The sequence below is a fragment of the Chrysemys picta genome, chromosome 24 (genome assembly GCF_011386835.1).
Source record: "Chrysemys picta bellii isolate R12L10 chromosome 24, ASM1138683v2, whole genome shotgun sequence".
Lineage (NCBI taxonomy): Eukaryota > Metazoa > Chordata > Testudines > Emydidae > Chrysemys > Chrysemys picta.
The window spans coordinates 3178428-3193369 of record NC_088814.1 but is presented as its reverse complement, the minus strand read 5'-3'; the positions used below and the strand labels follow the sequence as shown (position 1 = coordinate 3193369).

General features: G+C 55.2%; 1 protein-coding gene and 1 non-coding gene across 9 annotated transcripts in view; both read right to left on the bottom strand.

The window, feature by feature from the left end:
* Positions 1 to 276: 276 nt before the first annotated feature.
* The window catches only part of MED24 (mediator complex subunit 24), a 40870-nt gene continuing 26204 nt past the window's right edge, over positions 277 to 14942 (bottom strand). For 2 of the 8 annotated variants that reach the window (XM_042844584.2, XM_065577485.1), the window contains exons 16-26: positions 14343 to 14425; positions 11296 to 11474; positions 10890 to 10989; positions 9888 to 10063; positions 9142 to 9406; positions 8624 to 8805; positions 8068 to 8161; positions 7536 to 7635; positions 4129 to 4209; positions 3390 to 3538; positions 277 to 2487 (exon numbers count right to left, since the gene is read on the bottom strand). In XM_042844584.2, the coding sequence (XP_042700518.1) occupies positions 2371 to 2487; positions 3390 to 3538; positions 4129 to 4209; positions 7536 to 7635; positions 8068 to 8161; positions 8624 to 8805; positions 9142 to 9406; positions 9888 to 10063; positions 10890 to 10989; positions 11296 to 11474; positions 14343 to 14425 (1526 nt within the window). In that variant the 3' untranslated portion in view covers positions 277 to 2370. Of the gene's footprint in view, positions 2488 to 3389; positions 3539 to 4128; positions 4210 to 7535; positions 7636 to 8067; positions 8199 to 8623; positions 8806 to 9141; positions 9407 to 9887; positions 10064 to 10889; positions 10990 to 11050; positions 11154 to 11295; positions 11475 to 14342; positions 14426 to 14942 lie in introns of those variants that run through there. The other 6 variants (XM_042844582.2, XM_042844583.2, XR_010594746.1 and 3 more) reach the window with 5 other exon arrangements.
* Positions 14716 to 14823, bottom strand: LOC112058865 (small nucleolar RNA SNORD124). Its single transcript, XR_002888043.1, has one exon. It is a non-coding gene; the product is annotated as a small nucleolar RNA SNORD124 (small nucleolar RNA).

The following is a 14942-nucleotide window of genomic DNA, read 5'->3' as shown; positions in this document are numbered from 1 at the left end:
ACTCGCCCGCATGAGCCACTGTCACACTCACTCATTCACAGGCGTTTCCTAAGATAGCTCAGTCCAGCGCCCCCAACTGCTACCGCGAGTCAGCTGGACCCTGACCCCAGACCTTCCAGCAACACGACATGCGGTGGTTATCAGAAGCGCTCTCCCCAGGGAGGCTCACATTCCATTTCAGAGAGTGCTCTGGCTTCCAGGCACTTGTCAGAGCTGAGGGGAAGTCTGTTTATATCCCTAGGAGCTGGGAGCTCTACCTCACCCTATGCATAGATCTTGTTCTCTCCTTAGAGAGGTATTTTTATTTTTAAAATCGATCTTGTATGTAAGAGTCATGAACCGCAGATCTGAAAGCAACAGGAATGGATAAAATATAAATCTGTTAGGCACAAAACAGTCCAAAGGGAATTACAGATGATACAGATTGAGATAATGTTGCTGCCTCTGGGGTGGAACGCAGGGCAAGACTTCAGCAAGGGTAAGAATCCTTTCTTCTTGCAAGCAATGTTGGTTTCCTCTGGCTGGGGACGGCAAGCTCCGGACTCCCTTACATTCAGATTGCAGTAAATCATTCTACCCCGCTTTCCCGTCGCGATGTATTCCACCAGGAGAGTGGTGGTTTTAGGCTGGCTTCATGAACAGCTGGAAAAAGCAGGCAAGCCCCGCAGCACAATAAGCCTGCGTTATAGGAAGGAGGAGAAAAGCACCAGGCTGAACGGAGAAAGAAGGAGCATTTGAAAGTTGTAATGTGCGCTCGCTCTTCGGTTTACCGGATCTCAGAATCGCTAGTTCCGCCCTCTGCTTGGCGATGGGAGAGAAATGCCACAGAAAGCAATCTGCTCTCAGGGGTTTATTGTGGGTTTATTCAAGCCCAGGAGAAGGCTCATTAGACATGGTACAAGTCAGTCGTAGCACACGACAGGCGTCTTACACGGTGTCAGAAATACACTGGCTGGCAGAAGGGGAATGAGCGTTTCTACCTATGAAGGCGTGAGGGCAAATTCCATGCTTGAAATTCCCCTTCTGGCGTCACATGGGATGAACCAGCATTGCCCGCAGACTTGAACTCAGCTTGTGCCACGTGGCAGAAGCGAGTTTGGTTCATCTCTGCCCAGGCTCAGTGCAGGCAGGTACTGGGGAGCCGCAGGGATATCTGGATTGATTGGCAGCACCTGCACGGGACAGGCCTGGGGCAGGGACTGGAGCGGGTTGGGCTGAGGGCCATCGGCAGAACTGCGTAGGGGAAGCAGACACAGCAACTGGCACCTCTTCCCCCTGCGACAGCGGTGCCGTCTCTGCCCTTGCACTGTTCTAGCTGCTTAGCTTAGCAAAACGTAGGAGACGGGGTAAATCTAGCACGGATCCTGTTCCGAGCTGTATTCCCACAGGAACCCGGGCATTCCCTGCCGACCCACGGGCAGGCGACGTTACGCGACGGAGCTAATCGGAACAGGAGGGAAGCATGAATGGTCTGCTGCAATGTTTTGCTTGCAGAGCCACGGCGGCTGCAACGTTGAACTTTGAAGACTCCCAAACCAGCAGAGGATCGCGCCCGAGAAGGCTACAGAAGAAACCACCACAACGCCCCCCTTTTTTATCTAGCAATAATAGTTATGCAGCCCCTATAGATTTAAAAATACCACTTCAGAAACCCCTGGATCTGTAAGTCACAGCAGGTAGCACTTTGCTACAGACCAGATGTCGTGCGGCTGCTTGTCAGTTGGGTGTCTGGAGATGAAGGCCCCGGGCACATTTGTTTCAGAGTCACTGGTCCATGGATGAAGCGGATAAAGCTGCACGCGCTGGAGGCAGGAAGGCGTCGAGCAGCCGCGGGGTCCCCGTAGCCATTCTTCAGCTCCAGTTCCCGTGTGCAGGATGTTTTGCTCAACAGGAGTCCAGGACTCTGTCACAACTCCGCAGACCCCAACAGCAAGTGGAGAAATATACCAGCTACGGGGCCCCCAGGGAAACCATCAGTCTCCCGAGACGAGACACCACGTCTTGGCACAAAGGCTATTAGGAAAGCCCCGAGCACCTGGGCTTTATGAGAATAAAAAACTAGGTCTTAAAACATTAGGAAAAAAGATCCAAGCAACAGCCAAACAGCGTTCGGCATCAGACGACAATAGGGAACCACAATCCCGCGTGGGCTGGAGAGACTGGTACCTCTAACACACCAAGCGCTGGGGAAAGCTGCTTCTCCGGCCACCGGCTGTTCCTGGGAATGAGGCACTGCTAGACTCAGAGTCCACTGCAATGGTGTCCCCCTGGCACGGAGAACAGGCGGGATCCATTGTCCACTTTTCCTAGCTCCCCCTGGCTTCTGTCCCGCCTTCCCCTCACGCAGCATCATGGAAGGGGGAGCCATGTTCACAAAGCAGCAACGGCCTTGGCAGCGACCCGGCGACCCAGGGGCAAGCTGAGATCCGTGATGGCCAGGACAATTTTGGGACTGGACATGGTGGACACTTTCACCAGCTCTGACACCTGCCCAGAGAGAGAGGGGAGGAGAAAAACGGATGCCTCAAGTCAGCGTTGGAGGTGCCAGTGGTCTGGAGAGAGGGCTGCAAAAGCTACCAGCATGCAGGTCACCTGAGCCAGACGGCGGGACATGAGCCAGACTAGAAAAGGGAGGTGACCCTGCTGCCAGTGGATTACGATACAGGAATCTGAGCCCAAAGACGACCTCGCTGCAACTGGAGGCAACTTATGGGGCTGCTGTTCGGTGCTAGCAAATCCGGTTCTCATAACAACAGCAACGCTTTGCCCATCTCTAGAGTCTCCCATCAGAGGATCTCAAAGCACTTTGTGCCTCACAACCCCCTGCAAGGCGGGGATTAACCCCATTGATCAGAAGGGGAAACTGAGGCACGGGAGCAGGCACGCTAGGTGCCCAAGGTCACACAACGAATCACTGGTAAAAGCTGAGAACAGAACCCAGATCTCTTGACTCCTAGTCCCAGGCTTTAAACCACAAGCCCAACTTTGCCCCAAGCGACGGGCCGGAGCTGCTGTAACAGTTTAGCCTTCGCTGTTAGGCCGAGGCCCAGGATACTGGCCGGAGACGCTGCCCCGTATAACGGGCTTCCCTGAGTCAGTTAAACGCTCGCAATCACCCAAGTCGCCCACGGTGCCGTTACTGACCCTCCACCTCCCTTAACAGCCCCTCCCCTCCATCGCGGTGAGGAATTCTAGGCCTGACTCGGCCTCTCGCTGTGCCAAGCTGTTCCAGAGGCAAGCGGCCTGCCCCCAGTTCCACGCCACAGCAGCCCCAGGCCCGGGCACTGCAAAGCGAAGCAGGTGGGTCTGCCACGTTGGGGGCTGGGTCCCAGATCTCAGCAGGGGCTGCGGAGCAGGGGCTGCGGAGCAGGAGCAGAACCAGAACTCACCATGGTGAAGGGCATGAATTGCAGGATGCTCCCGCGGCTGCCCTGCTCCAAGCAGTCCACGCACTCCTCCATGAACCACTGGACGAACTGGGTGTGCGTGCCGGCTGTCTTGGCTCCCAGGATAGAGGAGATCAGCAGGAAGAGGTTTGCTGGGGAGGAAGGGAAATGAACGGGTATTTGTAGCCTCAGGACTGGCAAAGGGCTGGGTGGTGCCTTCAACACCTGGGGTCTGGGGTCTCCTTCCAAAGGGCTGGGGTGCACCACGCTCACCCACTCGTGGGCACCAGCTGTATCAGGGCACCTGACTCTGCCGGGCTGCTCAAGAAGAGTCAGGCAGCAAAAGCAACACTGGCTCATTCAGCACCAGAAAACGTACCGACCCCCTGCGTTCGGGAGGCCAGCCAGCGCTCTGCTGCTGCCGGTGGGAAGGGATCCATGCTGCGAGCCTGCCGCGCAGGGACGCAGGCCAGGTCCATGCCGAGGGGAATCAACAGGAACAGTGACTATGAGAGCATCCAGTTCAGAAAGGCTTCTCCCTGGGGAGCCCAGACACTGCAACTGACCAGGTGCCTCACCGCACGGCAGGGGGTGGTTCCACCTTCCTCTGATGCAAAGGGAGCTGCGGGCAAGACACCCCACCTGACAGGCCAATGCCTGATCCGATCCAGCCCTATGCTCCTGTATAGCCCGTGCAAGCCTCCTTATCACGCCTGGGGAACAGCTCCCGCTCGGGACTCACCTAGGACTCTGTTGAGAGGGTCCCTCATGCTCACGGTGTGAAGCTGGGAGGCAGACAGCGAACTGCTCATCGAACGATCTGCTGTGGAGGAGAACACACCCCAGTCAGGAGGGCAGCTGGAATAACCCCACCGTGCACCTGCGCTCAACCACAGCCGCCGACGTTCCACCCCAGGGACTGCTGCCCCTTCCTAAGTTCAACCCCACAGGACCATGGAGAAAACCAAGCCAGACGCGGCCCCGTCCCTGCGGAGAGGGATGGCAGAAAACCCCTGCTGTACAGAGCCCACCTGCGGGTGTGCTTTGCTCTGCCACTTGAGGGGTCTCCCTCCACCCTCAACGAGGGGCACATAAGATGCCTTCCCCAAACCCTCAATTTTGTCTTTAATATAGTGACACTCAGACCTCAGTGGTTCAGGAGCCAAGTTAGTGATCAACATTACCCAAAAGTGCCACAGTCATGTGAATTCATTCTCCCATTTACTACAATCTTATCTCTTAATAGCGTAAGCGTAGTGCAAGTTGATAACTTGGTTAAGAACATAGTAAAAGCCTCCTGATTGTGTGATGTAATTATTAACCAATCTAAGTTATTAACCAGCGCTGCAACGAACCGCAAGAGACACATTAAAGAGCCACTTGTGGCTCTCCAGACTCGGTCGGAGAATCACTGCTCTGATACAATCAAAGCCAGAAAGGTCCCTTGAAGGTTTCCCAGCCTTTGGGGGTGTTTGGATCCAGGGCTTTGGTCCGGTCCATCAGGCAGAAAGGTGAGCTAAGAGGTTCGGAGCAAGATCCAAATGCGAGGTGTTAAGATGATCTCTGAAGACAACACACATGTGGATTTGAGTTGCCATGCTAGTCCATTGCAACACTGGGGTAGGAGAAAACTTGTTTCTGCTACCACACTCGAAACTCAGACCCACAGACACACCGTTTGCACTCATCACCTGGATTTTTATGTTGATTAGCACACTGGGGGGATTGGTTATTGCCCACTGGCTCCTATCGTTAATATTACTGTAGGTCAATCGAACGTATCACAGGGTTTTAAGCATTCTGGGATTGGACTAAAAATGCCATGGCTAATTTTTGGATGTGTCACTGTTCTTCACTGTTGCACAAGCCGAGATGCTTATGGTGCTTTCTGAAAGCCAGCGAGGCAGACAAAGCTTAACCGTGTTTATTACAAAGATGTATCCATCTTCATTTCCCCAGCAATCCACGTCTGAGTTGCTTTGAATAATGGCTCTGAACCGACACTCAGTAAAATCATGATTAACGTAAAGCAGTAGAACATGGGGGGGAGGGATAGCTCAGTGGTTTGAGCATTGGCCTGCTAAACCCAGGGTTGTGAGTTCAATCCTTGAGGGGGCCACTTAGGGGTCTGGGGCAAAAATCAGTACTTGGTCCTGCTAGTGAAGGCAAGGGGCTGGAATCGATGACCTTTCAAGGTCCCTTCCAGTTCTAGGAGATAGGATATCTCCACTAATTTATAATTTAAAAATTTCCGTAGTGCCTTTTGTGCCAAAATACTTGACAAAATTAAACTGATGCACATCTTGTTCATCACCGGCACTGAAATCAGCCAGCTCTGGGGTGGAACACGGCAGCTGTTTAACAGCCTCACGACAACACTGCATGTTACTGACCACTCACTTAAATGTCATAACCGGGGACAGGAGGGTTCATAGACACGTTGGGCTGAAAGAGACCTTGAGAGGTCATCAAGTCCAGCCGCTGGGCTGAGGCAGGACCAACTGAATCTAGACCATTCCGGACAGGCATTTGTCTAAACTGTTCTTAAAAATCTTCGGTGAGGGGGAGTCCACAGCCTCCTGCGCAAGCCTGTTCCACAGCCTCACCGCTCTGTTCTTTAGAAGGCAGAATTCTCTCAGCGGAGTTGAAGTTTGACCAAGACACCAGAGTTTAACACTGCAACTCTTGGGAAAAGTCGAGCCAACGCAGTCGGAACCTCGGGTTTACATCTCAGCCTTCTGAGATCACGCAGGACTGGACAAGTAGCTAAGGATGCCAATAAAAAGCACATTCCCATGCAAATTGCTCAAGAACTACGGATAAACTCAGGAAGCAGGATTTCCAAATCACTGCTCCATCAGAGCAAATTTTAAAAAATCCGACATGTCATGGAAAAGGGGAGAAAAAGGCACATTGAAAGGAAGAACAGGAAAGACGGTGAAATAAGGGGAAAACCACACCGAAGGTCATGCATGTATAAACAGCAACAAAACCACCAGAAACCACCGGTTTAAAGGACACGTGCTGAAAGGAAACTACTCAACAGATTGATGGGCTGGAGAATTGCAAGGACATCTCTGATTCACTTCAGGCAAATCTGAGCTAGCATACTTCTGACCTGTAACATCCTGCTATATATAAGCCAAGAGCCCAGAATGCATTTCCTGTTGGATCTGTCGCAATGATTATTCATCCATACATCAGTAACAATCCAACGTTACAGTAAAGGAGACTTGCATGGAATTCTTAAAATTAGCTTCGTTTTGCTTCTTTAACGAAGGCCGCAGCCAAGTGAAATTCCACACACGTACATTTTTACCTGAGAGGTACCAGTAATGTCAACTCCTGCCGGCACTAGTTTGGCGGTCTCTGATGCAGACAGAGAGCTCTCCTGCCCCTTACGCAAAGGGCAAAAGTGATGGAAGATTTAACAAAAAACGCCCGTGTTCCCAAGTGTGTGAGAGACGTTGGCGTTAACCAGGTGTTAAAAAGCAAGGCAGCCTTCCTAACACTCATCCTCACCCACGTCCTTCACGCCTCATAAGGAAGCAAACTGAGGCCCAGGCCCATCCTTTGCTCCTGCTTCCCACCTTTATGGCTTCAAGTCACAAAAGCCTCTTTAGTGAAGTCTCTAAACCTTCCTCGACTCCTCCTCCGTCTAATCCCCCAACTGGGGTCACAGCGCATCCCATGCCGTTGCTTACGGCTTCCTGCAATTCACCTCTAAAGATATTGCGCGGTGTCTGCTGATCACCGTTAAATAACGGCTGCGTTCCAAACAAGAGGTGGCTGCATTGCACCGCTGGGCACAGAGAACGCTGTAAACCCACTGGGTAGTCGCTCTCCGTAGAAAGCCTGAATCCACGAGGTGCTGAGCACCCTCCACGACGTCAGCGGCACAGATCACGACTAAGACGAACGCTTTGCATTGATACAGCAATTGACACATTCAAACATTAAGCGATTAACCCGTGAGGCAGGCGGGTCCGTATTAATAGCCCCAGACCAACCAGAGGCAATGAAGTGATTGGCTGAGGCCAGGTATTCTGGGTGTCAAAGGCAGGAATAGAACCAGCATCTCCTGATGCCCAGATCCCCAGCCCCCAAGCCACATTGCCTCTGGGAAGCTGGTGCCACAATTTCACTTACTAGGGCTGGACAGAACATTGGGATCCTCCTCGTTGGAACTCAGCAGGCGCATGAGCTTGGACGGCTGGGTGTCGTCCAGTGGGAACAGGCTAATGTAGTCCTGGGGAGGGGGAAAGCAGAAGATTCAGGCATGGCGGAGCTGGAGCTCACGGCGCACCCCCAGCACCTCACAGCCGCATCCCTCCCCGGGGGCAGGGCGCAGCACGACGGGATGAAATCAAGGGCAAGGCGTGTGGCCAGGTGGGGGATTTTAACACGCAGCTCGCACGGCAGCAATCAGAGGTGTGGTCCAGCGCCGTGCGGAGCGATCACCGCACACACGCGTGCGTGCGAAAACGGTCAAGAGAACAAACTTCAGCAGCCAACCCCAAAGTATCCCCGAGATGGCAGCCGTCCCTTTATTAGAAAACCAGCTCTCGAGAAAACAACCCGGCTTCCAGCGCATCCTCAGTGGCTGCTTAAGATGGGTTTGCCCAGACGTGCACTGACCACAGGATGTAGATCCATGCACCCCACACACACATACATGTACCTCTATGTCCTCTCGGTGTCTCTTCTTCTGCCTGGCCGATGCCTGGCCCTTGTTGTGGGAGGAGTAGGAGCTCAGGGCGCACCAGACAGAGAGCCTAGCGTGAGAATCACGGGAAAGGAACGCAGCGTGAACTGCAGGGGGCGGTTTCCCTGCATTCAGTATTACCTGAGCAGCACGGCAGACGGTGCTCCAGAGGATGTGGGTTCCTGCGCCCGTGGCTGGTTCATTGTTTGGGGGTAGCGTCATCCTCAGCATGAGCTTCCCAACATCGTTCCCCCCTCGCCCCCACGGCTCTACCCACTGAGCCCCACGCACACCATCCAGGAGGCTTCATGCCTCTTGCTAGCCTAGCCAGATTTGCTTAGTCATTGCTTTGAGGGAGGGAGGCAGTGTCTAGAGCAGGGGAACGGGCAGCAGGATGCCTGGGTTCTATTTCCGGGTATGCCACTGACTTGCCAGCAGAGCATGGGTCCCCCCCACCCCCCAGCTCTAAAAGCTTGCGGTACATGTCTGTCAAAGGGCCCCAAGACTGAGGCAGGCCGGGCGGTTCTCTTACTTGGCAAGGGCCTTGCCAGGCGGGTCCATCAGGGTGTGCCACTTGGAGGAATCGGTCAGCAGGCTGGGCAGGATGTGGCCGAGCAGGGATAACGTCAGCTGCTGCATGTCCAAGCAGAAGATGGCGTAGAGGAGCTCCACGGCCCGCAGCGTGTGCTCCTTGCGGGTTTCCTTCAGCAGCTCCTAGGAGGAGATGGTGGGGGACAAATCAAGGAGTGGGGAGTGGATTGGCAGCCCTGCCCCTATTGCCATGGATACGGGGATCGCTGGCGGCCATGGCAGTCACTCGTGCAAGGAACACACATTACCTGTGCTCAGCAAAAGGGAGGCAGCGTAATGTAATGGTTAGAGCAGAGGTCTGGGAATCAGAATTCCTGGGTTCTAGTCCCAGCTTGGCCGTCAACTTGCCACTTCCTCCAACCTCCCCACCACCACCACCATCTGTGCCTCAATTTCCCCATCTGTAAACCTGGCACCATTCTACATACAGCCTCCTGCCGCCCATCCCCCAGGATGTACCTTGACCAGGTTGTTGCAGAACCAGTAGACGCCCCCCATGTGCAGCAGCGTGTCGAAGATGTGAATGGAGCGACTGTCGACCCAGCCCTTCTCCAGCACCTTGGTGAACACGCCTGTCAGGACCTCCTTGATGGGCTTCTTAGGGGGCAGCAGGTTCCAGTAAGGGATGGGGTCCGTCCCCGTGGAGGGGAATCGGATCTGCGTCGCCGTCTGCTGCAGGACGTCGGCGCACATGCGCTCCAGGATGGAGCTCATTATCACCACGCTGGGAAGCGAAGAGACACACGGCGGGGGCTGAATGAGAAGGTGCCGCGCATCCACAGCCTGCTCTCTGCAGATTCCTGCTCCCTGCAACGTCCAGTTTGAGATTTAAAGCTACAAGAGGCAGGAAACTGAGCCAGGGGGGCAAACGTCCATAGCACGGCTCACCTTGTAACGGAGGGACTGGCTCCAGGACAGCTCGACTCCTCCCCTGCCACTCGAGATCTCCCTCCCCTGGAACATCCCTGGGGCAAGTAACATTTGGAAAACACTGATGCTTCTTTGCCTGCAGCAGCTGGAGGAGGAGGAGGAGGAGGAGCCAGCCCCATGCGCCCAACCAGTGCATGGTCGTTCCCTACAGTCTATTCGTCAGAGTTCTGCTCAAGCTAGTATTAGATGCCTCTAGTAACAGAGCCCCCTCCCTGCCGGAGACAAGGCCCCAGCCCCATGGGTCCTGCCTTTCCCCACGTGACCTCCCTCCTCACCGCTCGTTGTAGAACTGCAGTGTGTTCTCGCTTTGCAGGGACGTGGCCAGCTGCCGGATCATCTGCAGCGACTTGTCTCGCTCATCCAAGCCCAGCATGCGGACGTGGGCCACCAGCCAGGCCATGGTGCACACAGCCATGCTGCACACCTTCCCTTTGATGTTATCCGTGATTTTCTGAGGGCGAGACACAGGCAGACAGCTGAGGTTCTGCACCAGACACAAATGCAGCCCCGCCCCTGTTCCAAAGACACCGCTCCGTCTCGTGTCACTGGGGGGTCCTGAAGTGACAGAGCCAAATCCACCCCGGTGCAACTCCATCCGTTTCAGGGGGGTGGGTCAAGCCCCAGGGCCTTGCCCAATCCCGCTGAAGTCAGGGGAAAGCTTGGACCAGCCCCTTGGTGGCAAGTGCTGAAAGCGAACGGTCATACGCAGCGTTTCTACGGTGATCTTTCTCCCCAGACCGCAGAGCACTTGACAGAGTGGGGCGGGGTCAGCGTCGAGATCCCCCAATACAGATGGGGAAACTGAGGCACAGAGAGCAGCACCTCGCCCCAGGTCACAGGGCAGGATTTTGTGAGTCTCCCCCTACCAAAGGGCTGGATGTTTGTTAGTTTCGAGCTCTGGAGATGTAAATGCCCAGCGGGGAGAGCTCTCAGCAAAGAGCAAAATCTGGACCCCGCAATGGAGGACAAGGGAGATTTGGACTCGGTCCTAAGCGAGAGTTTACACCTGCATCCAACTTTGCTGGCATTAGACACTTGCATTGTGAAGGCTGATACCGCTGAGCGCGTACATGGTGAGCGGTGAAATTCCAAGCCTGGTTTCTTTGTTTTAGCTGAAGGCTGGTGAAAGATGCTGGATTGGCCGTTCTAGAGACCAACGTCCCTGTTTACCAAACCCTTCTGGAAACAGCCAGCCCAGGGAGGTTTGTGCCTCAGCTCTACCCCAGCGGGGGAGGACTCGCCCAAGGTGCCCGGGGACGAGGCAGCGCAGCAGCTACCTGAATCGACTCGAAGGTGAGCACTCCGTTCTCCCAGGCATTGAGGATCTCCAGGATGGCCGCCGAGATGCTCAGACATGCCTCGTGCCACTTCATTTGCCTGCCGGGAGGGGGAGGGAGAACTGGTCAGGGGCACAGGATACCTTTAAACGCTCACTCACCATGACCGCAGCAGCCCAAAGAGGCAAGTCAAGTACTGGCGGCAGCATGGGTCCCACGGGCAAGCCACACCGCTGGCCCTCCGCCGAGGCTGGGTTCTGGTAGCTGTTTGAGAGGGGAATGGGGCTGAAGCAAACTGCTCTGTTGGGAATCTGGCTCAGCCCAGGCTGGAGTATGGGTGAGAGTCGGGTCCCCCCCAACACACACACACCCGCCCCCCCCCCCCGCACACACGGGAGCTACGTACACCAGCTTCATTTCCGAGGAGCTGTTCAGCAGAGCGACCAGTGATTCCACCTTGGTCGAGTCGGGCCGGAAGCAGGGATGATCTGGGTTGAGGATTTTCCCCTCCTCCGGCATGCAGGTCTGCATCCAGGTCTCAAAGAACGGCACCTCCCCAGTGGGGCTGGACTCGGAGAGGATCACCTGGAAAGAGGCCCCAAGCAAAGGCATCCTAAGAGAACGCGGAGCAGCCCAGCCAACACACAGCTCACAGCTGAAGCAACAGCAACACATAGTGGCCAACGTGGCTAATGTCAGGTGACTATTCCTGATAGAAAGGCAAATCCCCGTGGTTCTGGCCAGGTCCAATGAGGCGAGTTACTCTCTGCCCTCGAAGGGTCACTCTCCCAAGGGAATCTCCTTCCCTTCCTGTTATGCGGTGCACAGACTGCACATTCCACCCCAGAGGTGGCTGCATTTCAGTGACAGAGTGGAAGCAGATCCTACATCAGCCTCTAAAAAGTGCTCTTTGGAAGGCGGACACGACTGCCATCGGGACCTGGCGAATCTGTCCCGAGCAGGGATTCTTGCCCGGCCAACTCCTCAGGTGCAGAGTGGCCCCAAACCCTCCTAGGGTGCGTCCCTTGCTTCCCTACAAACCAATCACTCCAGGTCCCTGGCAGTGTTGGGGCAAGGACTTCCCCCAACACACCTGTGCACAGGAAATCCCGGCAGCGAGGAAGCCAAGGATTATCCTGGGCTTGCAGGAGCCGGGAGGTTTGCAGCAGGCTGGCCTCCTCACCTCTGGGTTGCTGGTGTGTGGAGCCTCCCCAAGGCCCCCCCAGCCCCCCAGCCCGCGTTTGGAAGCAGGGCTGTGGGAGGAGCCGACCAGGAGCAGGCTCTGCTGCAAAGCATGGAAATACCAGAACGCAGACCAGCTGCAATGCAGCCGAGTGCCGGGGACTCCAGCTGAACCCACCCACAGCACAGGGTTAAACCAAAAGAAACCTGGCTAGGGAGGAGTCACCCCCCCCCCCAAACGGCTGTTTCACTAGCCACCCAATTCCCTTGCCCAGCTATCTGCCCCCTTCATGGGCGTGTGCGACGCGCCAAAGGACTGAACTGCTAGGCTGTAGGCACGGGGAAAGCCAGCCCAACAGGCACCAGCATCTGCACTGCCTTCCTTGGCACTGCCGCTTCACTAGCTGTATGGTACCGTCACGAGGGGCCTGTGGGAGCCCCAGATGTAAAGGGGCTGCAGTCTGCCCCCCCCCCCCAGGGCAGTTCGGCTTTTAGACTCTCCAAGGGGGAGACACGGCTGTGAATTTCCCTGTTCAGAGTACAGGAGGCTGCCTGGGCTACTGGCTAGATTGGGCACTGACACAACGGAGCGGGGTTGGATTGTGGAGTACGGCTGGCTCCCGACCTGCGGAGATCCACGAATACCTGTATGTTTCCCTACTGAGTCTACAGGAATATCACTGCGCACTTCCCTAGCCCTCTAAGACATCACAAACAGTAAGCAAGCCCCACAAGCCCCCGGAGAGAGACATTTTAGGATTACTTTAAGCAGCACCAAAATGCAGCCGCCTCTGGGGTGACACACCATTGCTGTTCAGCAGAACCCAGCCAAGCTGCACAAGGGTTTAGGATGGGAAATAATTAACAACAAAGCCAGCTGAAGTCGCAGGGTGCGTTTACTAGCAATCCTTTGTTCCTTTCTATCCCTTCCAAACATAGTGAATTAATCCTCACCACGCTCCTGAGAGGTGGGCATTAAAGACTGGGAAACTGAGGCAGAGAGCAGGGAAGTGTCTTATTCAAGGCCACAGAGCGAGTCAGTAGGACAACCAGAAACAGAACCCAGGAGTCGCAACTCGCCTGTCCTAAGCTTTATTCTCCGTAAGTTAGAAAAAGGAAGGTAGAATGGGAATTTGCCCAGGATAGAGAGGTTAACATGTTTGATAGCGGAGAGAGAGTTCCCCGGAACCACTCCTGGAGCTGCTCACTGCTAGAGCCGTCTGTATGGTATTCATACAGGCTAGGACAATGCTGCTTCCTTACCCAACTGGGGCCCTGGGGGCAAATGGGTGAGAAACAGACCCCCCAGAATCCAACAGGAACATGGGCATGGACAAGTGAAGGCGCTTGAGCCAGCGTTAGCACCTTGTTTCATGAGCATCAACAATGTTAACTGTAGTTGCACAGCGCCCCCAGGTGGGCATCTTTATATATTAATCTCTGCCTGAATATCAAAACTAAGCAGGAGGACACAGGATTCAGAGATGGGAAGAGACGTGGTGGATCCCTGAGCCCATCTCGCCAGAGGTTAATCCGGACCCAGTTCTAGGAAACAAAACAGGAGTGGGAGAGGATGGTTTTTTCCATCTCCAACTCCTGTGATGTTACAAGGTTACGCCAAACAGCCGCACTTCGTGGGTCTGACATGAGCGGCAGGGGGAGTAGGAACGTGAGAGCTGCGAAGGAACGGGCAGGTTAAGCCAAAGTTAGGAGCGGCCATTGATTTTCACAGGTTCACAGGCTTCAAAGCGAAAAGGGCTGGCTATGATCATCTGATCTGACCCCTGCAGGACACAGCCCCAGGAGCTCGGCCAGGCACCCCTGCAGCAGATGAACCATTCTGTCATGCCCAATAATGGGGGTGGCCTCAGTTTGGGGGTGCTCAGCTGGCAGCCCTTTGACCTGATTTTCACAGGTGCTGAGCACCCGCCATTCACTTCAACCGGAGTCTTGGGTGCTCAATGCTTCTGGGGAGGGGAAAAAAACCAAGCAGGCCCTTGGCTAGCAGCTGAAGTCAGCAGCCACTGACAGACGTTTGGCTGGAAGTTAATTTCATGTCTCCATTGACACGAGAGTAGAACGGGAGTCCCCACAGCTACCGGACCCAGCCACTAGAGGGACACCAAGAGTCACGGTGCATTAGGCTGGGCTATAGACGTGCTGCGTGGCCTGAGCTCACGTTATTCATTCAGGATCTCCTAGCTAGATGGCACGAGCTCAAGCTTCCTGGAGACACCAGTCCGCAGAGCTGCACGGCCGGGGGGAGCCTACCTCAGAGCCGTAGGTCTGGGCGACGTGGCACAGCATGAGGAAGGAAATGTCGAACAGCAGGGCCCTGACGGAGGCAGCTTTGGCTGTGGAGGAGAAACCAAGCTGTTACCGGAGGATCTTTCCAACCCCAGCTTGCCCAGCTCAAGGCCCCAGTGGGATGCTATGGAGGGACCCCGCACACCCCACTGCACTGGCGCATGCTGCCTCCCCTGGGGCGCCCGGCGCTCCTACTGGCAGGGAGAGCAGGGCAGTGCTCACACCGCCCAGATCTCCTGCATAGCGGCCTCACCTGAGGGCAGGGAACTTTCACTAACCCCCACCCCACATCCTAAGCCGAGAACCTGCTGCACCAAGCCTGGAGCTAAGCCTTCCCTCCAGCCAATGGAAGGTCAGAGCATTTCACAAGTTTAATCACATGCAAATATATTCAGAATCCTTATCTTGGGTCCTGTGCTCAGACATCATCCCTTCCAAAGAGGGAGGGGCTAAGGGACACTGGCAGCAGGCCAATCTTCCCCTCCCCCCTCAGGGGGAGGAAAGGGGGACTCATCTCCCCGCCCCACCCCCCAGCACAGAGCCCCCTGACCTGCGACTGAGCGG